This window comes from Ictalurus punctatus, chromosome 15, assembly GCF_001660625.3.
Source record: "Ictalurus punctatus breed USDA103 chromosome 15, Coco_2.0, whole genome shotgun sequence".
NCBI classification, from domain to species: domain Eukaryota; kingdom Metazoa; phylum Chordata; class Actinopteri; order Siluriformes; family Ictaluridae; genus Ictalurus; species Ictalurus punctatus.
Genome location: NC_030430.2, coordinates 16,927,979 through 16,953,655, shown reverse-complemented (window position 1 = coordinate 16,953,655; position 25,677 = coordinate 16,927,979). Strand labels below are relative to the sequence as shown.

Below are 25,677 nucleotides of genomic sequence, written 5' to 3'. Positions count from 1 at the left end.
AGCCTTTACCTTGAGTGCAAACGCTGCTGACCTGCGTCGGAACAAATGGAAGCATAGGTCAATAAGCTACACAAAGAGAGTTTTTGGCTTGCAAATTGTGCCCTGCCCAACACTGAGCTCTGAGAGTGGAAAAAGGCCATGTACCCCTTCCTGACCTTTTCAAGGCAAAACAAGCCACAGCAATCAATATGCAGTGCATGGGAGCGAGGTTGAGCTGGATATGCCCCATTCATACAAATAAGACAGGATTAATGAGCAATCCTCAAACCAAGTAAGAGGCATGTTGTAATCACTGTAATCCCTGATCTTAATACCGTGTCGTGGATATTCTACATTCATATTTATTCTCATTCAGAAATTAATGCTGAGAGGACTCCTGAGTAGCTCAACAGAAAATCAATCGCCCTCTTGCCGTGAGACCATGTGTTAGAATCCCAGCAGTGCCATAGCCTTTCATGATCCACGGTAACTGCCCTTGCTCTCTAGGTGATTAGAAGGAGATTCCTTTCTCCTCTGTCAATTACAGCTACACTAGGCAATCATGGGTGTCTGTGAGCTCATGTATACAGAACAGGGTAGTTAACTTCTCCTCCAAGTGTGTTCAGCTACCATGTTGCATGAGCTTGTGATAGCAAAGTTGCACGGCTCATAGAAGCATATGTTAGACCTCACTCTCTTACAGTTGGTATAGGTGCCAGTGTTCATCACATCCTGGATGACTTGAATATTTCTAGATGGGCCCATCACTGGCTCTCTGTCAGTCCTGGGAGTTGAACTCACAACCTTCTGATCACTAGACAAGAACCAGAGAATATGAGCCAGAACCAGAGCTACCCATGCCTTAATAAAATAAATCAATTCAATAAAAAAAGCTGTTCAATACTTCCATTTATAGATGTCTGACATCTCTGTATCTATAATCAGAGCTGAATAAAACAGTGGCCCAGGCTTTGAAAGCAGCTTTTATGTCCTGGATATTATTATTAATATTTTAAATCTTTAGTTGCAACAACCTAGGTTCAAGTTTCATTTAGTGTGCATGTCTAATCTTAAAGAGATTCATGGTGGTGCAGCGTACCTTCGATGCTGTAATTACAGCACCTACTTCCAAATTCCACCACCTGCTGCACTACACACATCGGCCAAGATGTGATCTGACCAATGGCAGAATAATTCCTACTAGATGAACATGTGACATATGATCTTTTCAGAATCAGGAAAAAGATAAGGACTCTGGCTATACAGTTGTCCCTGGGAATAAATCTACTCCTCTGTTAGTGTGTATTAATGCACTTAATTAGCTACCTAGCTTATCATATTTTAAAGTTTCAAATAGATATATAGATTTATAGTTCAAATAGATACCATTGTTTAACCTATTCAATTAGTCCAAAACTAGCTAACAGGCTAACTAACAAATAATTCATTTGAGCACCCCTGTATAATCTGAGAAAATATCCTTGCTGTAGGCATTTGTCTAATAAGTAATTTGTGTTGAAAATTCATATTTAAAAGTGATGAAATCCTGTACACCTGAATGTGCCGGCAAATGTTTTTTTTTTTTTTTTTTTTTTTTTTTTAGCGTTAGGTAACTCTGCCTCTGTGAATGTTGCTGAAATGAGTAAAAACAACAGGGAATGGCAGGAGACTCAAATGTTGCCTGCACTTGCACTTGCATTTGCATTTAGGACTTTTACACCATATATGGAGAAATCCTGCTGGTCCGGGTTCCTGCCACTTCGCTACCTTTGACACATACAAAAGCTATTTGAGTCATAGCTCCCAATCTGGTGAATCCTGACCTGAATAAAATGTGTGTAAAAATATGACAGGTCTAATATAAAGTTGGCCAGTGTGGAATCACATTAGATCACATTAGTTTTGGAAATATTTTGTTGTGAGGGGGAAAATGATTACAGCCAATCTGAGCTAATACAAGGACCCTCACTCAGGAAACATGTCTAAGTTCCAGACATTGTGAGGAGTTTTCAGTAATGGCCTCCTTTACAACAAACCAGCTAATCAAAATCACTACAAATCTCTAGCCATCAAATGATCATAATGATCACTCCAACTGCTTACAGCCCCACTTAGGGAAAATGTGTGAGTGTCATATTTTTCACCAACCAAAAGGACAGAATGTCTGATCTATCACATTGTCAATGCCAATGCAAACCTGCTCTAATGGAGGCCATAGAGCCAGAGAATAGCTTACCAACTTTCCACAACTGAGAGTACATAAAGTCCAAGGACTAGTGCCTAAGTGCGGCGCTAAGCCTCAGAGAAAAAATTGCTTTTATTTTTCCCCTAACAAATGGACAGTTAGGAACAAGGACATGGCCAGAAAAGCTAATGGCTTATACTTTAGTCAACATGGCCAAATACCACAGAAATGAAAATGTCTCTCTGAGTGTTCCATTGAATTATGATTAAACTAGTTTGGGACTGACAGTCTAAATCTTCTTTCTCAGAAGGCTAGCATGAGGACTTCTTGACCCCCTTGACCTCTCCACCTCAGCTCAATGAGTGCTTCAAAACAGTTTCAGATATACATCATATGGCCAAACATTTGTGGACACCTGACCCATACAGTATGTGCTGTAAAAAATTCCCATTCCAGATCTAACCACCACCCCCCCCCCCCCACCACCCCCCCCCCCCCGCTATTATAATAACCTCCACTCTTCTGGGATGGCTTTCCACTAGAATTTTAAGTGTGGCTGTGGGATTTTTTTCTCCTTTAAGCAACAAAAGCATTAGTAAGGTCAGGCATTGATGTTAAATGAGGAGGCTTGGGAAGCAGACGGCATGCCAGTTCATCCCAAAGGTGCTCAGATCCAGTCCAGCCTTGGAAAACCATGTCTTCATGGACCTCGCTTTGTGCACAGGGGCATTGTCATGCTGGAACAAGTTTGGGCTAGGCATCTTAGTTCTAGTGAAGGGAAACTGGAATTCTACAACATACCAAGATATTCTATACAATTGTGTGCTACCAACTTTGTGGCAACAGTTTGGGGGAGCCCCACAGATGGACAGGTGATCACAACTTTTGGCCATATAGTGTATTAAAGGATTCAGACTAGCTCAGAATATATGAATAATAATCTGACATAAATATAAAGCACTGCTTCGTAGAACATGGTGGTAGATAAATAAAAAAGTAGCTAACGCTCTGCCAATGAAAATATAACAGAAGCTTTTTCTATATGTCCTTGGATATTACCTTTGCAGCACCTAGTGTGCTTGGTAAATCAACCTACTTCAACCTCTGAACCTTCTTTTTCTCCATCACTCTCTCCAACTTCTCTTCCCAAGGTTTATGTCATGTAGCTGCAAACATTCAGTAATCAGTTCAGCTCTAACCATTACATCGCCACTCTGATTCCCATTTAATACACAGTGACAACTGCTCAAATGGATCCAGCTGATCTCATCTCCTGTGGGGGGAGTGAGTCGTATAAACATCTGCAAGCAAACCTTTACCAATTTTATCCATAAAGTCAGTGCATCCAGGGCCTTAGACAGGATTAAAAAAAAAAATATATATATATATATATATATATATATATATATATATATATATATATATATATATATATATATATATATCATGGTCATGAGTCCCAGTCTCTCCAGTGGGGTTCGGAGACATGTCCACCCAAGTGATTTTTAAAGACTATGGTATTAATCTATCTATTTTAGTGCATTTTGATAGCAACAATAATCACCTTGAAAATTATTTCAGTGTCAAAAAACACAGATGAAAATTGTGCTAGGACACAGTCTACAATCGAGCATTGGCATTAATGGCTAAAAATGATGGCCAAATAGGTCAAAATATACACCATCCCTGCATTGAAATTAGTCCAGTAACCTTTATTGTTATGTATTTGTTTAGCAACTAACTGGGAAATACGTTTAGTTGAGGGGAAAAAACCCAGAAGTTATTATTAATCTCGCTTATTCTTGTACTTTGTCTGTAACGCATGATAAATTACTATACATCATGTATAAATTGTGCTATATAAATGAACTTGCTTTGCCTTGTCAACAGAAAATATTAACACACCCTGCATTTGTCTGCACCTGCTGGAGTTTGTCTGGACAGTATGTTAGCTGAAACAATGTTATCCTGTCTATATCTTCGACAAACATTAGAGGGCAATCCACCAGTAAAAACTCTATTGTGCACACTGCTTTTTTTAATAAACACACATACACACACCTTGTGGAACAGATTTTTTTAAAGAGAATTAATTAGGCTAATTCTAATTGACTGCAGACAAAACTATTCACAAGGAATTTGTCTCCATTGAATAAACAAACAAACAAACAACAACTATACATACATACATATATATATATATATATATATATATATATATATATATATATATATATATATATATATATATATATATATAATACTGGGGACATGTCTCATCAGTGGTAGCTACGGGCATAAGTACACAACTGTGATAGAGAAAATTTATTTTCCACTGCAGGTTTAGTGCATACAAACAGCCAAGTATGCACTCAGTAAAGTAGTTATGGCAGCCAAATTCTAATACAGGGAAAACTAAAGCAGCACTTCTCTTTAAATGACCATTCATTACTTCCAAGCCATCATTAAAAGCCCTGCCAACCTATGTATGTCATTAGCTCTTTACTTTAAGCTGTAGTGTCTGTTCTGTATTAACCGTCGACTGAAAAAGAAAGCACAATGTTGGTATAGTCTAAATTAATTTGCTGTGATTTACTTCAATCAGTTTGAGATGGGCAGGACTTATCTTTGGTACCAATCTGAATTAGACAGAGAAACTAAAGTGAAATCGTTCCTCTTCACTCATCTTCATTGTGCCTGTCTATGAATAAAACTAAATCTGGTGAGTATTTGTACCATTTTATATCCAAAAATTTATTTACCTTAGCAGAGTGGCTGCATTACAACCTAGCTGTATTTTTATGAAATAAACACATTTTTATAATATTCATTACTTAGATTAAATTACATGTGAACAATGCATTTGAGAGTAGACAGTTAGGACATTAAAAATCGTTTTAATCAATTTTATTAAACCTGACATGATGCGTGACTTGCCTAAGCATATTGCAATAATATGCTCTGCTGGTTTATAAATAAATAAATAAATAAAAATAGCTTAGCTAGCTGTAAGAGGGGAGTTAACAGTGAACTGCACCCAAACCTCAATCTTACCTTAATTTGCTGCTTCCATGAGCACAGAGTTGCTATGGGTAAATACAACACACCATACAAAACTCATGACTTGTCTATAAAAACTGGGCTCTGATCTGGCTTGAGGAAGGTAAACAAAAACCAGAAATGAATGGTATTCTGCTAGAAACAAAATGTGATCATCATTAACTGTTCCCAAATAGAAATCTCTGGTACTGGTTAATAACTGTTTTTATATTCTGCGTAGCCTACTAGCTTATTATTTACTTATGTACAAATAGTTTTGGATCAACGTCATGTCTTGTGTGATTTCACTCAGTTTATTGTTTTACAAAAAAAAAACAAAAAACGAAAGAAATATTTACATAATTATAATAATACATTAAAATGTATGGTATTATATTGTAAAATGTATAGTAATGTATTGTAAAATGTATGGGATTGTATTGTAAAATGTATAAGTATTTTGTGGACTTATATCATCAGGCAAGGTGGCTCTTCCTTTAACTCTGAATATTGTATTGAGGATTTGATAAGATGAAGAAGGTGACTTGATTATGTCACATCAACATTCTTATCCTTGGTCAGTTTTTCATAACTAAGTGGATCCCCAATAAAATCTTTCATGAAAATTAAATTCCTCACAACACATTTTTGTTAAATATGGTCCTGTTTCTATGCAGAATATGCTGCTTATTCCACACGATACAACCATGAGGAGAAAAGTTGTGTTTGCAAGCCAACTTCTATGAGTCTAACACTTGTTTGTGCAAACTGGCTAGTTTTATGGGCAATTTGTTACAGTTAAAAGTACAATCCAACAAAAACATTAAACCGCCGATGCTTTATTTATGGACGTGGCATTCTAAAATATGGTCGACTGTCAGTGATAATGATAATGAGTCTTTATTGGTCACATATACATATGCACAGTGAAATTCTTTTCCTCGCATACCCCAGCATATCAGGAAGCTGGGGTCAGAGCACAGGGTCAGCCATGATACGGCACCCCTGGAGCAGAGAGGGTTAAGGTCTTTGCTCAAGGGCCAAACAGTGGCAGATTGGCAGTGCTGGGGCTTGAAACCCCGAACTTCCAATCAGTAACCCAGAGCCTTAACCGCTAAACCTCCACTGCCCTCCACTGCCCACTGGATGTCACTTCCAAATACACACCCCATAGTATACTCACACCCCTACACTGATTGGCAAGTTTCTGTGCAAGGCATCGGAAATGCAAATGCAAATGAAAAGGGATTCGCGATTTCGTTTGAATTTTGGTAGGCTCCATATGTGATACCAAGGAAGTGAAACAGCAGATGGGGTAATTAATATTTCGATATGACAGGGTCATTATTCGTAAGACATGGGAAATGCAATTGCAAATGGACTTTTCATTTGAAATTTGGCAGACACTGTATGTTCGTGTAAAGGAAAGTGCGAATGGTAACATATGATGTGCATTTTCATTTGAATTATGTTACAATTTATGCATCCACAAATAGGAAACACAATTGCAAATAAATTGTCCGCAAAATGCTTCCATAAAAATGGGTAGGTTTTTGCAACTTTGCAAATGTAGGCTCAAGCCAGAAGAGCCATTAAGCTTTATTGGATTCTACAAGTTTTGTTCTACAATTTTGTTTAAAGTTTTTTTTTTTTTTTTTGCCAGTATTTGATTATATTATACATATATCCCAATACATGAAGAAGGTAATACATTTCCTTCATTTGTGGCTAGGAACTTTATGTTGGGGTTGTAACACAAGAAAGAAAAATGTTTATTCTGTTTTTAAGCCAAAAAAACAAAAGGATTGTGGGAGCTTCACTCTGTCATTCCTACACGCTTTTCTAACATTAGCTCTGTATGCTATCTGATACGCCTACACAGTTCTGATCAGGCAGAAAGTAGGGCATTTTGCAGCTTTTAGTTATAATTTAATCTTAGGGCTAATTCATATATAATGCATATATATCTTAGTTATGGATGTAACTTTACTAAAAGTAATGTTTAAAAAATAGATGAAATTTATTTTTATATATACATTATATTTAACACTGTAGTGCCAAGGGCTTTAACTGGTGTCAGCTGTTGTTGTGGGACTAACCCATAATGATAGTATAGAGGGTTTTTGACAGACCGTCTAATGTATTAAATCTCCACCTGCCAAGTGCTCAGGTGCAGTCAGTCTGTTTGTATACTTAATTACCTCCAACGATTGATTTTCCGCAAAGAGCTTTTAGAAAAGTCTGTCCACTCTGTGGCTGCTCTGGCAATGCTCCTGGGCAGTTATTTTCAGTCTAACAAGATCCATTCTCTTAATTGGTTAAATGGAGAGAGATTCAGAATTGGATCAACAAGATGATATTTCAAGCACAAATTTGAAATGGCTGTTTATAAACTGACCAAAAAATATCTGACATTTTTTTCAGGTTGTCAGTTTTGCTGCAGCTAAATAACTAACTGAGTAAAGCACCTTATATCTGCTCACATATCAGTGTAAAAGGCATTTTGTAGAAGGCCAGGCATTTTCAGCTATCAGCTTCATCAACAAAGCAATTCATTCATGCAGCAACTGCCCCCATTTACATGTTTAGCAGTGGTCTGCCTTGGAACAGACAGTGGAACATACAGTGGATATAAAAAAGTCTACACACCCCTGTTAAAATGGCAGGTTTCTGTAATGTAAAAAAAAAACAAAAAAAAAACAGACAAAACAAATTTAAAAAAATTATTATAAATGAGGTCAGAAAGGTTTTGACACTCAATGTGAAATTATAACATATAAAAAATAAGTAAAAAACAATCAGAAACATTTTATGGAAAAATATACGATAAAAACAAAACAAGTTATGCCTGATTGCATAAGTGTGTACATCCTTTTTATAATTGTGAATATGAAAACATGAAAATGAACCAATCACATTCAATCTCCTGTTCAAAAGTAATTATCATACAGCTGTCTTCAATGAACAAAAACTAGACAAGGCAAAAACTTACCAGGGAGGCTGTCAAGAGACCTACGGCAACATTAAAGGAGCTGAATTAAAGAATATCTGACAAGTACTGATTACTCTCTGCATGTGACAACAATCTCTCATATTCTTCACATGTCTGGGCTATGGGATAGGGTGGTAGAGGGAAGCCCTTTCTCACAAAAAAACATCCAAGCCCAACTAAATCAATCCAAAACATATACCACAATGTGTTATAGTCTGATGAGACCAATTCCAAAAGGTGTAATAATTCCATAATTCCAAATGGTAAGTTTGGTGCTAAAGAAGCACATCACCAAAAGAACACCATACCCATTATGAAGCATGGTGGTGGCAGCATCATGCTTTTGGACTGCTTTTCTTCAGCCAGAACTGGGGCTTTTATCAAGGTGGAGGGAATCATGAATAGCTACAAATACCAGTTGATTTTATTGCAAAACCTTCAGGTGTGTGCTAGTAATCTGAAGATGAAAAGGAATTTCACCTTTCAGCATGACAATGGCCCAAAGCATACATACAAATCAACAAAGGAATAGCTTAACCAAAAGAAGATCAGCATTTTTGAATGATCACAACTGAATCCAACTAAAAATCTGTGATGTGACCTGAAGCTGGCTGTGCACAGGAAAACCCTCACATTTTGATGGCTCTAGAATGTTTTTTCAAGAAAGAGTGGGAAAATATTGCCAAGTCACGATGTGCCACACTGATAAACTCTTACCCAAAAGACTGAGTGAATCAAAATGTGCTTCAACAAAGCATTAGTTTAGGGGTGTGTACACTTATTTATAGGTTATTGTACATTTTTTATTTTTCCTATTTTTCCCTAAAATGTTTCTGATGAGTTATCTCGTTTTTTTTTTGTTTTTGTTTTTTTTACATCGCAAAAACCTGCCATTTTAACAGGGGTGTGTAGACTTTATATCCACTGTATCAGTAGAAGGACGCAAGCAAATGGCTCTGGTCATGCGACCAAAATTATGCTTTGAGTTTGTCAGAAAGGCAATATTTATTTTCATTTTTTACAAGTATGAGTACGTGTATGAGTAAATGAGCATGGTAGCAGACCGATACCAGAATGCTGTATGAGCATCGATGCATTTCCAAGTGAAAATAATCAGGTGTGTGCAAAATATTATAAGATGGTCTTACAAAAAGTTCCGAAGACATGAACACCCAAAATATCCTCCCCTCATTTTTTTCTTCAAAGCACATTGCATTTCACTTTCTGCTTTGGCCTAATGAGCATGACCAAAAACTGATGCCATGCAGAGAGACTTCCAGTGTGAGCCACTCTAAACCAATACTTACTGCACGGTTGGAGTTCATCTCTCAGAGCTCCAACTCTCGGAGACCTCAAACCCAAATGACCCACACTAGCATTCAGAGAGAGAAGATCGATGCAGATAAGTGGAAATCATGTATTAAAAGTCTCAAGCTGGGCTGACAAATTACATGACCTCAACTCCTTCTCCCTCTGGATAGATAGACAGCACTGAAAATGCATGTACTTTGATATTTGTGGTTTTGAATAATGAATTTGTTCAACCCTAAGCCTGGATTATACTTGATTGTGCTCATCTTTAGAAATCAATGCTATGTAATATCAACATACATAGTGGGTGCTGTATAGCACCACGTGACACTGGGACCAAATAAACTAGTCTATCCCAGGAAGCATTGGGCACAGGGTGCCAGTCCATCGCAGGGCACAATCACATACACACTCACACACCCATTCCCATGCCAATCAAGCCAACCATGGCTGTCTTTGGACTGGGGGAGGAAACCGGAGTACCCGGTGGAAACCCCCGCAGCTCGGGGAGAACATGCACACTCACATGGCAAACACACACGGCCCCGGCAGGAATCGAACTCCAGAACTTGGAGGTATGAGGCGAACGTGCTAACCACTAAGCCACTGTGCACCCCAAATAAACTAGTGTTGTGTCTAAATTCCCATCTCATTATGTGTAAGTTGGTTGAGTGTTTGAATTTTAAAAACCTCCCACGTAGCCTTTAAAATTAACAAGAATATCTCTCTTGTGTACCAATATTGTAAATCATCTAGATTAGTAAATATATTCAAATGTAAGGTCATAGCTTTTGAGCTGAGATGTAGAAAATGACAACAGTCATGATGATGGCAGAAAGTAAGACAGAGCTTGTCAGGGTGTTTAGCATTGCTGTGCATTAAATTGCCAAACATTGAATAGTTTGACTTGGAAACATAATGGACAGGATTGTTTTGGCTCAGAAAATGTCGCTTTTATTCCCTCAGATGTACTCAGAGTATGCAGGCTTGTATGTGAACAATGCATCTCGCATTTCATCTCACGTTTTTTTGTTCTCTCTAATCTGTTTCTAATTTGCTTCTAATCTGATTGTGCCAACTGTGATCTGCTTCTCGAAGGTCGAACCCCCTGCTTACTAATCATACCACCTTGCCATAGCTCTTTCCCTACAACATCACATTCATTAAAACCAGGAGACGGTGTGATCTAACCACCATAATTCTGCAGCCTTGCTTCATGCTCCTTTTAGCAGAATAAACCCTCGTAGGATTTCAATTAAGAGTGACTGTGAATATTATTAAAGCTAGTTGCGCAAAGTAAAATCCTGAATAAGACTGACCGACTACATCACTTTTTCCTACAGGTTGTCACCACTGTGCATTACTTCACAATATCACAACCATTTCCACTAGCAGAAAGGTCAGCTGAACACATGACAACAATAGAGTATGGAGGTCTGCTCTCTGGAAAATGAATTAAATCTGCACAACACAACAATATGTATATTGTATATATGTAACTACCTATTTGTAATTATAATATCAGTAGACACAACACATGGTTTTACCCTTTTAGTGTTTTTTTTTAAAGAAGCACATAGCTTCAGACCCACAGATACACACACACACACACACACACACACACACACACACACATACACACACACACACACACACACATTCTCTCTCTCTCTCTCTCTCTCTCTCTCTCTCTCTCTCTCTCTCATTCACTGTTGACTGTATGACAGTGTACAGAGCTGCAGGGTAGTAATGATGGATGTTGAACTCTAGACCCAAAGGGCATCATTTAAAGCACTCCAACATAAGCCACGAGCACTTGAAGACCACCTGCACTACACTCACAACCACCATTATCTTTATCAAGATATGTGTGAGCCCAAACATAATACTAATTCTTTTTCATTAACCTTCAAGAATAAGAATAAAACATGGTGGGCACATAATCAACATCAGAGTGGTGTAATGCAAAGCAGAGAGCAATTACCACCCCAAAGTTGATTATTTTCCTATAACAGCATGTCCAGAACTGTTTTATTACTCTTATACCACAGAAATTTGCCAATGATTACAATGTTTAATTAATAAGTGAATGACATGTCATGCTTTTTATCACTTTATAGGGTATATTTAATATGTCTGTAAGACTAGTTCCTGTTATTATTACTTTGCAGCAGCTATAAACAATTGTTCTTACATTAGCCTCTCTTTTTTCTCAAGTTAATCGGACAAAAAAAAAAAAAAAACACACACACAGCTTACTGAGTGTTACACAGCACTGACACTGGAGACTCCTTTCATCCATCCATAATCTGTACTGCTTACCCTACACAGGGCCGCGGGAAGCCTGGAGCCTGTCCCAAGGGACTCGAGGTACAAAGCAGGGGAACCATGGACAGGATGCCAATTCATTACAGGGCAAAATCACACACACACACACACACACACACACACACACACACACACACACACACTCTATGGACAATTCAGAGATCCCAGTCAGCCTACAACGCATGACTTTGGACTGGGAAGCTGGAGTACATAGAGGAAACCCCCAAGCATTTGCAGAACACGCAAACTCTGCACACACAGGGTGGAGTCAGGATTTGAACGCCCAACCCTGGAGGTGCGAGGCAAACGTGCTAACCCTAAGCCACTTAGCCCCTCACTCTTTCTGTAAATGTTAAATAAACATCTCCTGACAGAAAACTGTCTGCCTCTCTGAGAAGCATTCTGGCTCTACAACTGATCAATTTAGTCATATGGTGTGCACACAAAATGCCTTTTAGAGGACTGACAGAAACATTTACTGGGTGATGCACACTGCGTACTTTTTCTTGAAACTGTATTCAGTATGTAAAGAATAAAACACAAATATATTGATTAAAGAACAATATGTCATACATGTTAACTGTTTATAGTTACATTTAAGGTGATAAGACAAAAAAATGTGGTTTGTCTTGTTATTAGGAAGTCCTCTGTCCAAAAGAATTTCTGGCTTGAAAACTTGAAGAGCCTTAAATCTGACTGAAACAAAGCGCTGGCATTGAAGACTTTTTAAAAAAATCTGTTTAAGTTGTTACTACATAATTGGTAAAATTTTAGAATGAGCATATCAATATAAACCTTTGAGTCACCTTACAGCCTGCAAATCTGTGATGGGCTGTTACAGAAAACTGATCAACCCCTTCTGACCAACCCCTTCTGGCCAATCAGAATTGAGATTTTTTGTGCTGAGCTTTAGAACTATATCTTCTATAAATAATACGACAGATCAATCCTATTATTAAATAAATGGTCATAACTCGTTGATACGCACTGCACATGAGTTGGAAGGGTAGAATTTAACAACTGCTCTTAGGCTTGCATTATAAGTGAAATTTTGAGTCAAAGGATTTTCTGTTCTTTTCCCAGTAAAGAGAAATGTGTCAAAGGTTTTGTTCATGCCATAAATATGGTGCACAGAGATTAGGTTGAAACTGGCTGGAGTATTCCTTTCAACCAGGTGAAACTGCTGTAATTAGCTTTCTAATACTGGTGTCCGTATAATGTGGCATATTGTCCAGTTAAAAACTGACTAATTTTCCAGACAATAGGGCCATATGGTCTTAGGCCACCATTATAAGTGTGGGAGTAAGTCACAAAATATGGACAATTATACAAAGAGAGTGACAAGACCTAGAAGTGCTAGTGCTGACATTAATTTTCATTTGCATTAATAAAAAATATAACATCTGTTTTGCCACACACACACACACACACACACACACACACACACACACACACACACACACACACACACACACACACATACAGTCTCTGCAGAACAGATCAATCCTCCTGGTCAACAACCCAATTATTACTGTGCAATACTATTATCATGGAAATCATTATTATACAGATAGATTAGTTTGCTAGTTAATCACTGAGAGAAGTGTATGTGTGTGTGTTTGTGTGTGTGTGTGTGTGTGTGTGTGTGTGTGTGTGTGTGTGTGTGTGTGTGTGTGTGTGCGTGTGTGCGTGTGTGTGAAATGCAATTATTTATTAATCGGTTTGGTTCAATGCAGTTCCCTGACATACAGTAGCAATCATATCTGAGCTGCAGGTACTTTAGTCCCTCCTAGCATAAGAGCACTTTAACAGCCCCATGAGGAAAAAGAGATAAGACAGAGAGGTTTAAACAGAGTTGCAGTTTGATGCTGCTTTGTCAGACCTGACTTTAGCTTCATGCTTTTCTACATACGCTTATGGCTGTCATCAGGATGGGGTCATGTTTGGATGTGTAGTGTCTGAGAGTTAGACACTAGCCTGTCACTACATTGCTATATTTAGTCAGATTGTGGCATGTAGGTGACACACGCAGACAGTCGGAGCTGATTGAGTATGACAGCTCTCTGCTCCCTCTGATAAAATCTTCAAACCCAATAAAGCCACACACACACACACACACACACACACACACACACACACACACACACACACACACTTGTCTTACTATCCTTCATTGTGAAGACCTTCCATTTACATTAATATTACTGCAGCTAATAAATGTGCTACACATAACCTTAACCTCAGTATGTACTACATATGGACACCTGCTCATTTATGCAGTTGTCCAATCAGCCAATCATGTGGCAGCAGCACAATGCACAAAAATATTCAGATACAGGTCAAGAGCTTCAGTTAATGCCCACATCAAACATCAGAATGAAGAAAAATATGGGATCTATATGCCTTTAACTGTGATATGGTTGTTGGTGCCAGATGAGTATTTCAGAAACTGCTGATCTACTGGGATTTTCACACACAACAGAAATGTCCCCAACTAAACATCCCCACAAGGTCAAAAATGTCAGATATGACATTCTCCCCTTTAATTAAATGAGTATTAATTAACAAGCCACAAGAGTTTACATGCAGTTTTAGTTTTTTCACTATCCTGACATGCTGCACTAACTTTAGAGTTCATCAATAAAAACAAGTGAAGTGCTGAAACATTTACTGAACATGGGTTTAGTATCTTTTGCGTATCGCTTGAAGCTGGACGTAACAGTGGAAATGACATGTACTCTTTCAAGCACACATGAGATACACTTTTTCACACTCCTGACTCTATGAAAATTCATAATGTCCATTTGGGGTCATTTGCCCAAAAGGTTAGGTAAACATCAATATGTTTAAATACATACAGTATATTGTATCCCTAATCAGTGTCATGCCTAACCATCAATAAATTCTTTGCCAGAGGTTTATCCAACTTTCAGATTTCCACATAGCTACATTGCAATAACAGCAGAAGGTCACAGGTGAGGAAGTCTAACGTGCAGGAGCACTTTTCATTCAATTCTCTTGTTAAAAAGTGAAAGTATTTATTTCTGTTGTCATTTGCTTCCTAAGCTGCTGAAAACCATTAACAAGAATGACCAACAAAATACCAGGCTATACAGCAGTCATTCAGAAATCTGTGGTGATTCTTATGGGGAAAAAAAAAACAACCTAAGAGGCAGGATGTTTTTTCCCCCCAGAAACATCCTATTTCTTGAAGGTGAACTCAAGCAACTAAATAAATAAATAAATGAACAAAAAACTACACTACAGAATCAAATAAAATCAAAAACAGCTACACATTACAAAAAGGTTTTTCTTTCTCTCTCGGACTTATGCACCCTACTGGTCAAGTTCAACATGTCACAGCCATATTATGCTTGTTATGAAAGAACACTGGTTACACTGGTAGAGACGTAAGCCATTGGTTGTATTTTTAACCAGTTATTTGAAATTCATTCTTCTGCATTCTTCTCAGTACTCACACAGACCGTTATTTATCAACAATTTGTTAATGAACAAATTGAGTATAAAATATGCTTTGCTTTTCATTTATTTCATTTATTTGATCAAATTCAGAGAGCCTGAATATAACTTGAATAAAAATGTAATACTCTCTAGACATCTCTAGAGTAGTGTCTGTTTAGTAGAAGTTTAGTAACAATTTGACACATGGTCTGAATTTTGTATTATGTCCTAAATAATCTGGACATAACTAGTTCTTAGGGGTATTAAGAAGTCAGCTTGAGAAGTACCAAATGTCTTCCGGCTAGAGGACACATGACCTCAGGCATCTCCGCTCTATCTGAAACTCAATAATACATTTGGGACATCTGTCCAAGTCATTAATGAAGTAAAGTTCATCTCAGTAGAAAACTATGAGTACTGAAGGCTGCAGACTGCACTCGTTTTAACTTTAAAAATCATGGGTGTGTTTGTCCACTAGTAAAAATCTTTCACCCCAGTAAGGTTTTTAATTTCCATTTAATGTTCATGTGGAGTCGTTTTCCCAAAAAGGAACCCCCAATATATATAAATACATATACTGTAGGCCTGAAACAACCCAAATCAGTGACAATCATAACCATCAGTTATTTCCTTGCCAGAGTTTTATCCAAACTTTAATTTCCAGATAGCTACATTGCAAGAGGTAACAACAACAGCTGTAGTTCTTTATTCAGTTAGACTCTATTGCCTCCCCTAAAGGCCGTCTGGAACAACAGATTTTTATCTTAATGGCTCACTTTGTCTTATTTAAAAAGTTCCTCAGTCATCTCAGTTATGGCTTTAGGCAATACACAGACTAATGGACTAATATATTTACTAGTTGCTGTGGTGAGGATGTTGACTAGTCGGGCGTATGGTGAAAAAAAATCAGTAAGCCACTATCCAATCCCACTCAGCTAGTTTAGAGTGGCTCAGCTGACACAGAATGAGCCAGATACTAAAGAGGCTGGAGTTGAGCATGACAGTTCAACCCCGGGTCATTAAACAAAACACTCCCAGATGCTGATGTAAACAGTGCACCCTCCATCCAAGGATAGCCAGCCAGTGAACTACAAGCAGAGCTTTGCTAATGAGCTTCTGTATCTGTGTACTCTTAGTTTTAGGATCAACAATGTCCTCTAAGCCACTTCTGCCTCCAGGCAGTCCACACAATTGTGTTTTAAGAACTGGCACATGCTTAATTTATGTTATATGATACACATACTGCACTGATTTATTTATTTTTAATCAATAACAGTGTAGACTAAAAAATTATGTGGAAACAAAATTTGTAGCCGTATATGGCTTTTAAAAATAAGTGTATTTAGCTGCTAGTGGTCATCCAGAAAAAAAGAATAGTCATGCAACCTTTAATGTGTTGATGTATGCCAGTACTCTAAAACCCTTTAAAACTGGTTGTCTAATATCCACATGGCTGATATTTTTCACTCTTGATGCTTTTGATGCTGTCTAGTGCAGGTGAGTTATATATATATATATATATATATATATATATATATATATATATATATATATATATAAAAGTCGAGTGTGTCAGATGGGGGAAGAGGCTTCCTGGTGCTGTCAGTTAATATTGGAGAGTTCAAAACACCTGCACAAATCATTCCAGATTCATACTGGAGGCTGATTGCCTCATCTCCTGTTTTATTGGGGAGAAGAAGTCTGCTCTTTTGATGTGGTTTTGAATGGTAACACATACTAGTGTACTCTGATGTTAATTTTCAGGCCTCTATGCAAAATGCATAAAGTTTGGCAGGTTGGGTTACATAATATAACTGGAGTAAACGTCACCGTATATCATGGCAGTGTAATATGGTGCACTGTAAAAAAAGAAAAGTTGACTTAACTTAAAATTTCAAGGCAACTTGCTGCACAGCTTTTTTGAGTTGACTCAACTTAACTTCACTTAACTCAATTTTTAACCTTGAGTTGAGTAACCTCAAAAAAGCTGTGCAGCAAGTTGCAATGAAATTTTACATTGTCAACTTCTCTTTTTTACGGTGTGGAGACGATTTTGCAATATAAATCACTATATTGCGTGAATAACCTAGTTCACAAATATACAGATCAAGAGCCAAAATTTAGATAATCTCATCTGTACACATCTGTCAAGGAGAAATGCAAATTTTAACAACTATTTTTAAAACTAAGTAAAAGTGGTCATATGGGTGTGCAAATCAGTTGAATACTAATCAGTCTATACCTGTAAATAACAAACTAGTGAAAATTTAATAACAAACCTGCTTTAATAGTTACAAAGCCCTGCTGCTGACCTTATTGTTTTTTTGTTATTAAATTATATTCCACATGTCCTGTAAATGTCAGATTGCTACAGTAGTATGCATCGTTTGTTCTTTATGTGTTGAAAACCAGCCCGAGTCGCAAATGACTGCCTTGTATAAATAAATAAATTAAAACAGCAATGGTTCAGTTCAAAGAATCACCTGCACTTCATGATGAGCCAAGTTCTTTTTAAGTGGTAATGAACGAGCAGTATCACTCACGGCAGTGCAAGCTAAGTATATCTGCCAGCGTCCGGAGCCGAATCAAAGCAGGCCGTATCGCTTTGATGTTGGTGGAAGCAATACAGCAATCAGAAAGACACTTGATTGCTTTCAAATATCACCTCCTAATGTCACAGCTGCCTTTCCATGGCCACAGGTTAGTCATAGTTCAAATATTAATGACAACGCAGACAAAAAAAAGTGTGAAGAAGCATCTCTGTTACGTCCAATGCTACATGCATGATGAATTCGTGCTTCCATATTTATCACTGGCCCTGGCTTTGGCTCCTCTAGACTACTATAATTTATGGAGGAGAGCTCTAGATATCACAGCTATAAGTACAACATGCTTTCTGATGAAGATTAGCAGCAGGAGGGGATTAGTGGTGAACTTGTTTCCTAGCAAGTCGCAACCTAGAGTTCATACTACTGACCATCAATGACACATGAACCTGAATGTATTGAACTGTGTATGCAGGACATAATTAATAATGATAATAATAAAACCCATACACAAAATATATAAAAATCCAAGAAAAGGCAAATACACTATATTGAAAATTCATTGCTGCTATAAAATTCCTTTGGTTCAGAAAAACAAACTCACATCCACTTTAAACTCACAAACAAATTCACAGCATGCAGCAATTTATTACCACTACAGAAAAAAAAGCGGTGCATTTGCTCTTTAGTGGTGAACAACTGCATTTATTATCCTGTCTGATCTTGTCTTTGTGAAGTGTAATTACGTCCCCTATTTATTCATCCTCACTATTGCCACCAAACTGTTTCTCGATTCAAACATGACAATGAGAAGCAATTAAGGAGTGCAAAAAATGGCTCTTGGCTGAAACAAATATTGTTCCAATGTCAAAACAGTGGTTAAAATCTAGGCCGTGGTTTAGTGGGAAGTCCGAGTAGACTAAATAAGAGTTGTCTTCAGTAGGCCACCTGGCACCCAAACACTGCACTGTTACCATCATTAATCAAGTTGAACTGGCTTTCCACCATATTTTTCTTCCCATTTAGTCGCTGACAATTCCCACCCACTGCTTGACTTCTCGCTCTTTAGCTACTAATCTAGGACAGTGATAAATAATACTGATTTCTTGTAGCTATCCACTGGATTATTTAAAAACATCATACAATGCCATAGGACACCCGGACATACTTGTGGGAGTGTTAACTGACCTTTTCCATATACAGTGCAGAGAGATGGACAGTAATGCCATCTCTCTAAGAGATCAGCTCTACTTTCTTGGCCTCCCAGATAGGATTCAAACTCAATGACTCAGTGACAGGGTAAAATTCTTATCACTGCAGCATTCAGGAGCCTTTCCAATTTACATTTTTACTACCAACCCAACAAACTTTTGTAATACTTTATTTATCTATGTTGGACTGGTGTATTATGTCCAAACTTGTGCGGTGACATTTAGATAGATTGATGGATGAATGGATGAATTAATGGATGAAATGGATAGTTGGATGGATGGATGGATGGACAGCCAGATGGATGAGTGGATGGATGAATTAATGGAAGAAATGGATGGATGGATGGGTGGCTCGACAGACGGACGGATGGATGTACTTTATTGATCCCCAAGGGGAAATCTGGGTACTTCTAGGACATTTGTTAGCGAGAAGAAACAACAATACATAATCCATCCATCCATCTTATACCGCTTACTCCTTCTTCAGGGTCGTGGTGGAACCTGGAGCCTATCCCAGGGAGCATCGGGCACAAGGCGGGGTACACCCTGGACAGGGTGCCAGTCCATCGCAGGGCACACTCACATACACACTCACACACCCATTCATACACTATGGACATGCCAATCAGCCTACCATGCATGTCTTTGGACTGGGGGAGGAAACCGGAGTACCCGGAGGAAACCCCCAGCAGCACGGGGAGAACATCGGGCATCGGGCACAATATACACTTTATATTACAATGATTTCATCCAGGACTATGGAAAATATAACCAGATACTTTTCCTGAGATACCAACGTAATTACTCTGACGTGTGATTCTGTGTAGCATTCAGCGTGAATTTTGAATACATTTAGCGCTTAATATTAAAAGTGTCTGTCTACATAACACATTCATGGCCTTTAAGGTAACACATGGTTGCCGTAGATTACATATGATATGTCTTTATAAAGAAGAATGTAATCAGTCCCTGTCGCATTTGTTTTTTTTTCTAATTCAAATTCCCATCTGTGCACACCCACCTGCCATGTGTTTCTATATCCATAAATGCAGTGTAAATTGATAACAGTGAAGGAATTATATTAGGTATTTTAGTAGAACTTTTACAGTGTTGCTATAAAATAGAAAGGTATGACATGGGTCAAATGGATGTCAACTACAAATGAATTAGAATTAAAGCAATTTCTTATAAATATGGATATTATTGTTAAAAACCATGTTATTTTGATTATAAATGTTGCTCATGGTACAAGTAAGTGACCCAAAGAGCAGTGACTCTCTTAGTGTCAGTCTCTTAGTGTCATTTATTAATTTGCTAGAAACTAAAAATACATAACCCTTAAAAGCAACAGCTATAGATAAAGAGAGAGAATAAGAAAGACAGTAATATGTTATTTTTCCAATATACCATCATATACATTTAACCCCTTAAACACCAAGGATCTGTCAGTGCCTCACTCTTGTAACTGTATACCTTTCCTATTAATTTCACAATAGCAACTGAATAATTCATCATACTGAATCATATGCTTTAACTGACCAGCATTTCTTTTTTGTGTTCTGCTTTTTGAGAAACACAGCTGAATTGTTCTGTTTTGTTGACTCTGAAGAGCACATACAACCGCAATTCCAAGAAAGTTGGGACGCTGTGTAAAATGTAAAATAAATGTAAATAAAAACAGAATGCAATGATTTGCAAATCTCATAAACCCCGTATGTTATTCACAATAGAACATAGAAAACATATCAAATGGTTAAAGTGAGGAAATGTACCATTTTAAGGAAAAATAAGGTAATTTTGAATTTGATGGCTGCAACACGTCTCTAAAAAGTTGGGACGGGGCAACAAAAGACTGGAAAAGTAAGTGTTACTAAAAAGAAACAGCTGAAGGAACATTTTGCAGTTAAGTAGGTTAATTGGCAACAGATCTGTAACATGATTGGGCATAAAAAGGGTACCTTAGAGAGACATAGTTTCTCAGACGTAATGATGGGATGGAATCTGGATGGAAGCATATGTTGCTCTAAAACCTGTATATACTTTCAGCATTGATGGTGCCTTTCCAGATGTGCGGCCATGAAATTTTAAATTACCTTATTTTTTTCTTAAAATGGTACACGTACTCGGTTTAAACATTTGATATGTTTTCTGTGTTCTATTGTAAATAACATATGTCTTTATGAGATTTGTAAATCATTGCATTCTGTTTTTATTTACATTTATTTACATTTTACACAGCGTCCCAACTTTTTTGGAATTGGGGCTGTAGATATTACAGCAAAAAAATGTCCTCTGTTGTGCAGCAAAGTTCTTCCCATTCAAATTCAAAAGTCACAACATTTACATGACATTGCTGCATGCAAAACTCACCAGAACTTTTTTGGCCTCCCGATTCGGAATGGAGAGCAAGGCATGTTGGTCCTCTCTTGTCAGACCTATAGAGTTTTTTGTGTTTCTCAAGTCCCAGTGATTAGCACAGTCGACTACTAATCTGGCCTACATCATACATTCAATGAGATACAAGGCCTTGGCTATAGCTTAGTGCTTGACCTCGCAATTGTGAGAAGCTTTTGGAATTGTGTACTTCACTTTGGAATGCTTTTCTAAAAAATATCTGGATTGCATTCGTCCTTGCTTTGGATAAAAGTGTCTTCAAAATGAACAAATGAAAATCTAAGATATAAGCTAATCACATTTTGCTAAACTTAAAACAATTTTTTTTTTTTATATTAACATCTTTCAGAATTAACACTTAGGGTAAAATTGTGTTCTGCCTATTCAAAACAAGGCCTGTGAATTGTTCGGCTCTAATATAACTACTGAATTTTTCCAAATGATATCTTCCATATCAGAATCTTTCCTTCATATCAGACACTGTGGCCACTGTTGTGATCTGACCAGCATCATATTCTGCATGCAAAAAAGGTCATCATGCACTAACAGCAAAAATACTGACAAACCACGACTACAGCAATAAATCCACTGGTATAAGTATGCTATGTAGGTAGCACTCCCTGTATCCTCTCCGAAGCGGACGGACAGTCAGTGCGATGAGGAGGAGTCGAGTGTGGTCTGCGGTAGGCTCCTTTTTCCCAGGACAGCTAGAAGCTAGAGAGGCTCATAGAGAGGGAAAGACGCCAGTGCCAAGTGCTGCAGAAACCTGATAGAGGCTCTAGCAGGCTGACCTTCAGGGCTGGATGAGCTCACTGTCCATCTGCCTTCACACACTTCCTGTCAGCGTGAGCACGCATGCACGCATACAAACTCACACATACACTTTCACGCATGCATCCTACTTTGCACCTCACCCGATCTGTCCTGCCAACACTGCAGAACTGTCTACTGTTACTGTGGCAACCAGACAGCGGGGCTGCAGTGTCTCGGCTCGTATTGGGACCGCTCTCTGTCTGCCTCTGCCTCACTAGTGCCATGCTCACACATGCACAGGGCCATACAAACTAGCTCAGGATGTGGGTGGGTGGTGTGATGTGGTTTCTGCTTTCAGACTGCTGGGGAAATCGTGATGAATTAAAAAAAAAAAAAAGAAGATATTTAGATTTTCTAGTAGGATTGCCAAATTACTCTTTAACAAAACTTCATTACAATTCAAACATTTAATCATTTTAAGATGTTAAGATAAGTAAACATAAGGTAAGATAAGATACGATAAGAAGAGAAAAGATAAGATACAATACTGAATATAAGACAATAGAAAATACAACAACAGAGGAATATTTCATAAGTTCAAAATAAGCAACTATGTAAACATACAAAAACTTTAGAGAATATATCCATCCATCCATTTCCCGCTTATCCTACACAGAGTCGCAGGGGAGCCTGGAGCCTATCCCAGGGAACTTGGGCAACAAGACAGGGGACACTATGGATGGGGTTCCAACCCATTGGAGGACACAATCACACACACATTCCCACACTATGAACAATTTGGAAATGAAAATCACCCTACAACACATGTCTGTGGACTGGGGAGGACACTGGAGTACCCAAAGGAAACCCCCGAAGCACAGGGAGAAAATGCAAACTCTGCACACACGTCATAGAGTTGGGAATTGAACCCCCAACCCCAGAGTCGCGAGGCAAACCTCCTAACCACTAAGCCGCCATGCCCCCCTTGTACAGAATATATACAGAAAAAGCAAATAACGGATAGTAAGGTTATAATAATTAGGTTATACTAAATAATAGTAAATATTATTTATTGACTTTATAAGACTTTCTTTGGTTAGGACTTCTCTATTTACACATACCCAACCATATAATCTGTTCATTCTTTATTTTAGAAACTAGAAAATCGATATTTAAGAAGTGAAAATAAAGCATGAACAGCCTTAAAAAATGTTCATGTGAGGAATCTAGGAATCCTCAGAAATATTATAAAGAATGTCAGGAGCTGATCTGATTAGATAGCACAGCAACATATTTAATCCACCTCTTGATAATGATCTGTGCCACATGCACTAATGATGCCAAAAATATACAAGGCACCAGTCTTATGGCTGTTTTTTTCTTTTCTTTTCTTTTCTTCATGTACATCATGATAATGGAAAAAAGAGCCAGTTGTTCACCTGAAAAATCTGTATGTGTAGAATGCACCTTCCTAAGCAGGCAGCATTTTTGAGCAGAAATAAGAACTGTCCCTATCATAAAACAGCTAACCAGTGAGGTGATTATTTTGGTCATGTGTCCTTCTGAATGTATGCAATCCCACAAATCTGTTAGAAAAATGGTGGACCACAGTGAGTACATACACAAATGTAAGTGAACTCTTTGTTTCCTAGATAGCTAATTACAGCTGTTTGTTGTAATCGCAATATTTTAAACTTGACACTCATGTTTTGTACAATGTGAATATACTGTATTCAAACCAAACAACTATGCAATGTTGCATGATGGAGACTGTACTGGATACAATACTTCTTGCGGTAACTGCATGAATTATTATAATAAAATACACACTCATTCTTTATTTTTTATTTTTTCCCCACATTTTAGAATAATAATACAGTCATCAATACTCTTGAATCACACAAATGGAACTACAGGAATTATGATGTGATAAAAATAATAATAATAATAATAATAATAATAATAATAATAATTATACACACACACACACACACATATATATATATATATATATATATATATATATATATATATATATATAGAGAGAGAGAGAGAGAGAGAGAGAGATAGATAGATAGATAGATAGACAGATAGATAGATATGCATCACAGGATGCCAAAAGGTAATTTTTGTAAGAAAGTATGGATCAAACTGGCAAGCTCTGGCAAGCAGAAATCCAGGCTTTGCCACTTGCATTTCAGTTGCAACTTTAAGACTAATCGACAGACAGCAAAACAGCATTATTCACTCCCAATAAGTGCAAACAAATTTATTGCAAATAAAGTGGAGATTAAATACTCACCATAAGCTTCGAGCTCTGGAGAATGTCTTGTCAACTCTGAAAGGACATAAAAAGTTTAAGTTTTAGAGGTTTAAATTTTATTTATTATTTTTTTTTTTTAATGAAATCTCACATGAGGTAGTATTGATGCCACTCACATCCTCACAGGATGTGCAAACTGTGTTCTTTAATGTCACGGTTTCCCCTTTAACCAGTGCGCTGGAGAGCATGTGGGCGCGCGTGCACAAGCAGGGTGCGAGAGCACCTGCTTTTCGTATGTTGACAATCGTGACATTGTGTACATTGGACACGTGCTTTTGTTATGTTTCTGTTATGTCTCCTCCCTGGTCTGTCATTGGCTGCTATTTAGCGTGCGTCTGGATTGCTGTCAGCCGTCAGCAATTAAGACGCTGATTGTGTTTGTATATATACCGTGCGTCTCCCAGCACACGGCGCGGAATATTATAGTAGGTTAGATTAGTTTAGATTCCACACGATAGATTATCACAGTCATAGTCTTAGTTATTGTCCATGTTATGTTCCATGTTAGATTAGTGCACTTAGTCCAAGCTGGTTTCTCCGCTCCCAGTTCCCGCTATAGTTTATGTTTCTTGTTTTGTATATCGACCCTGTATTCCGTGACCGCGACCTTGATACCTGCTTTGCCCCGTGTATACTTGCTTGCCGATTGCCTGACCTTTGCATGTTTATGGATTATGTTTCTGATCACGATTTGGATTTACCTGCCTGTGTCTCACATTTAATAAACTGTTAAACTGCAATTGCATCTGTCCCTATCTTCGTTACGTCTCGAGACGTGACATTTAAGACAAGTTGAGACCTATTTTCATGCCAACGCAAGTAAAATCCTCTATTCTTGTTATGTTGTTGTTGTTGTTTGTTTTTTTTGCTCACAAATGAATGTGTTGCTCGGTCAGGTTGGGGTGATAAAATGGCATGAGATTCAAAATCGCACATGTAGTGGAATTTTTTTAACAGATTTTGATGCATGGGAGATGTAATGTACATTTCATCATGCAAATATGAATGTAATACCTTTCAATTATCTTGATATCTGCATATTTAACCTCTTGCGTAGTTTAAAATGATTGCTTCTTGGGATTTGTGACACTACCACTACATTTCGCCAATTCAAGGAGTTTACTGTAAAAACAAACAAACAAACAAAAAAAACA

General features: G+C 37.7%; 1 protein-coding gene across 9 annotated transcripts in view; it reads right to left on the bottom strand.

Annotated features, from left to right (window-relative positions):
- Positions 1 to 25,677, bottom strand: part of rap1gapa (RAP1 GTPase activating protein a) — a 90,872-nt gene that overhangs the window by 48,734 nt on the left and 16,461 nt on the right. For all 9 annotated transcript variants that reach the window (XM_017487492.3, XM_017487493.3, XM_017487497.3 and 6 more), the window contains exon 2: positions 24,503 to 24,538. In XM_017487492.3, the coding sequence (XP_017342981.1) occupies positions 24,503 to 24,538 (36 nt within the window). The remainder of the gene's footprint in view (positions 1 to 24,502; positions 24,539 to 25,677) is intronic.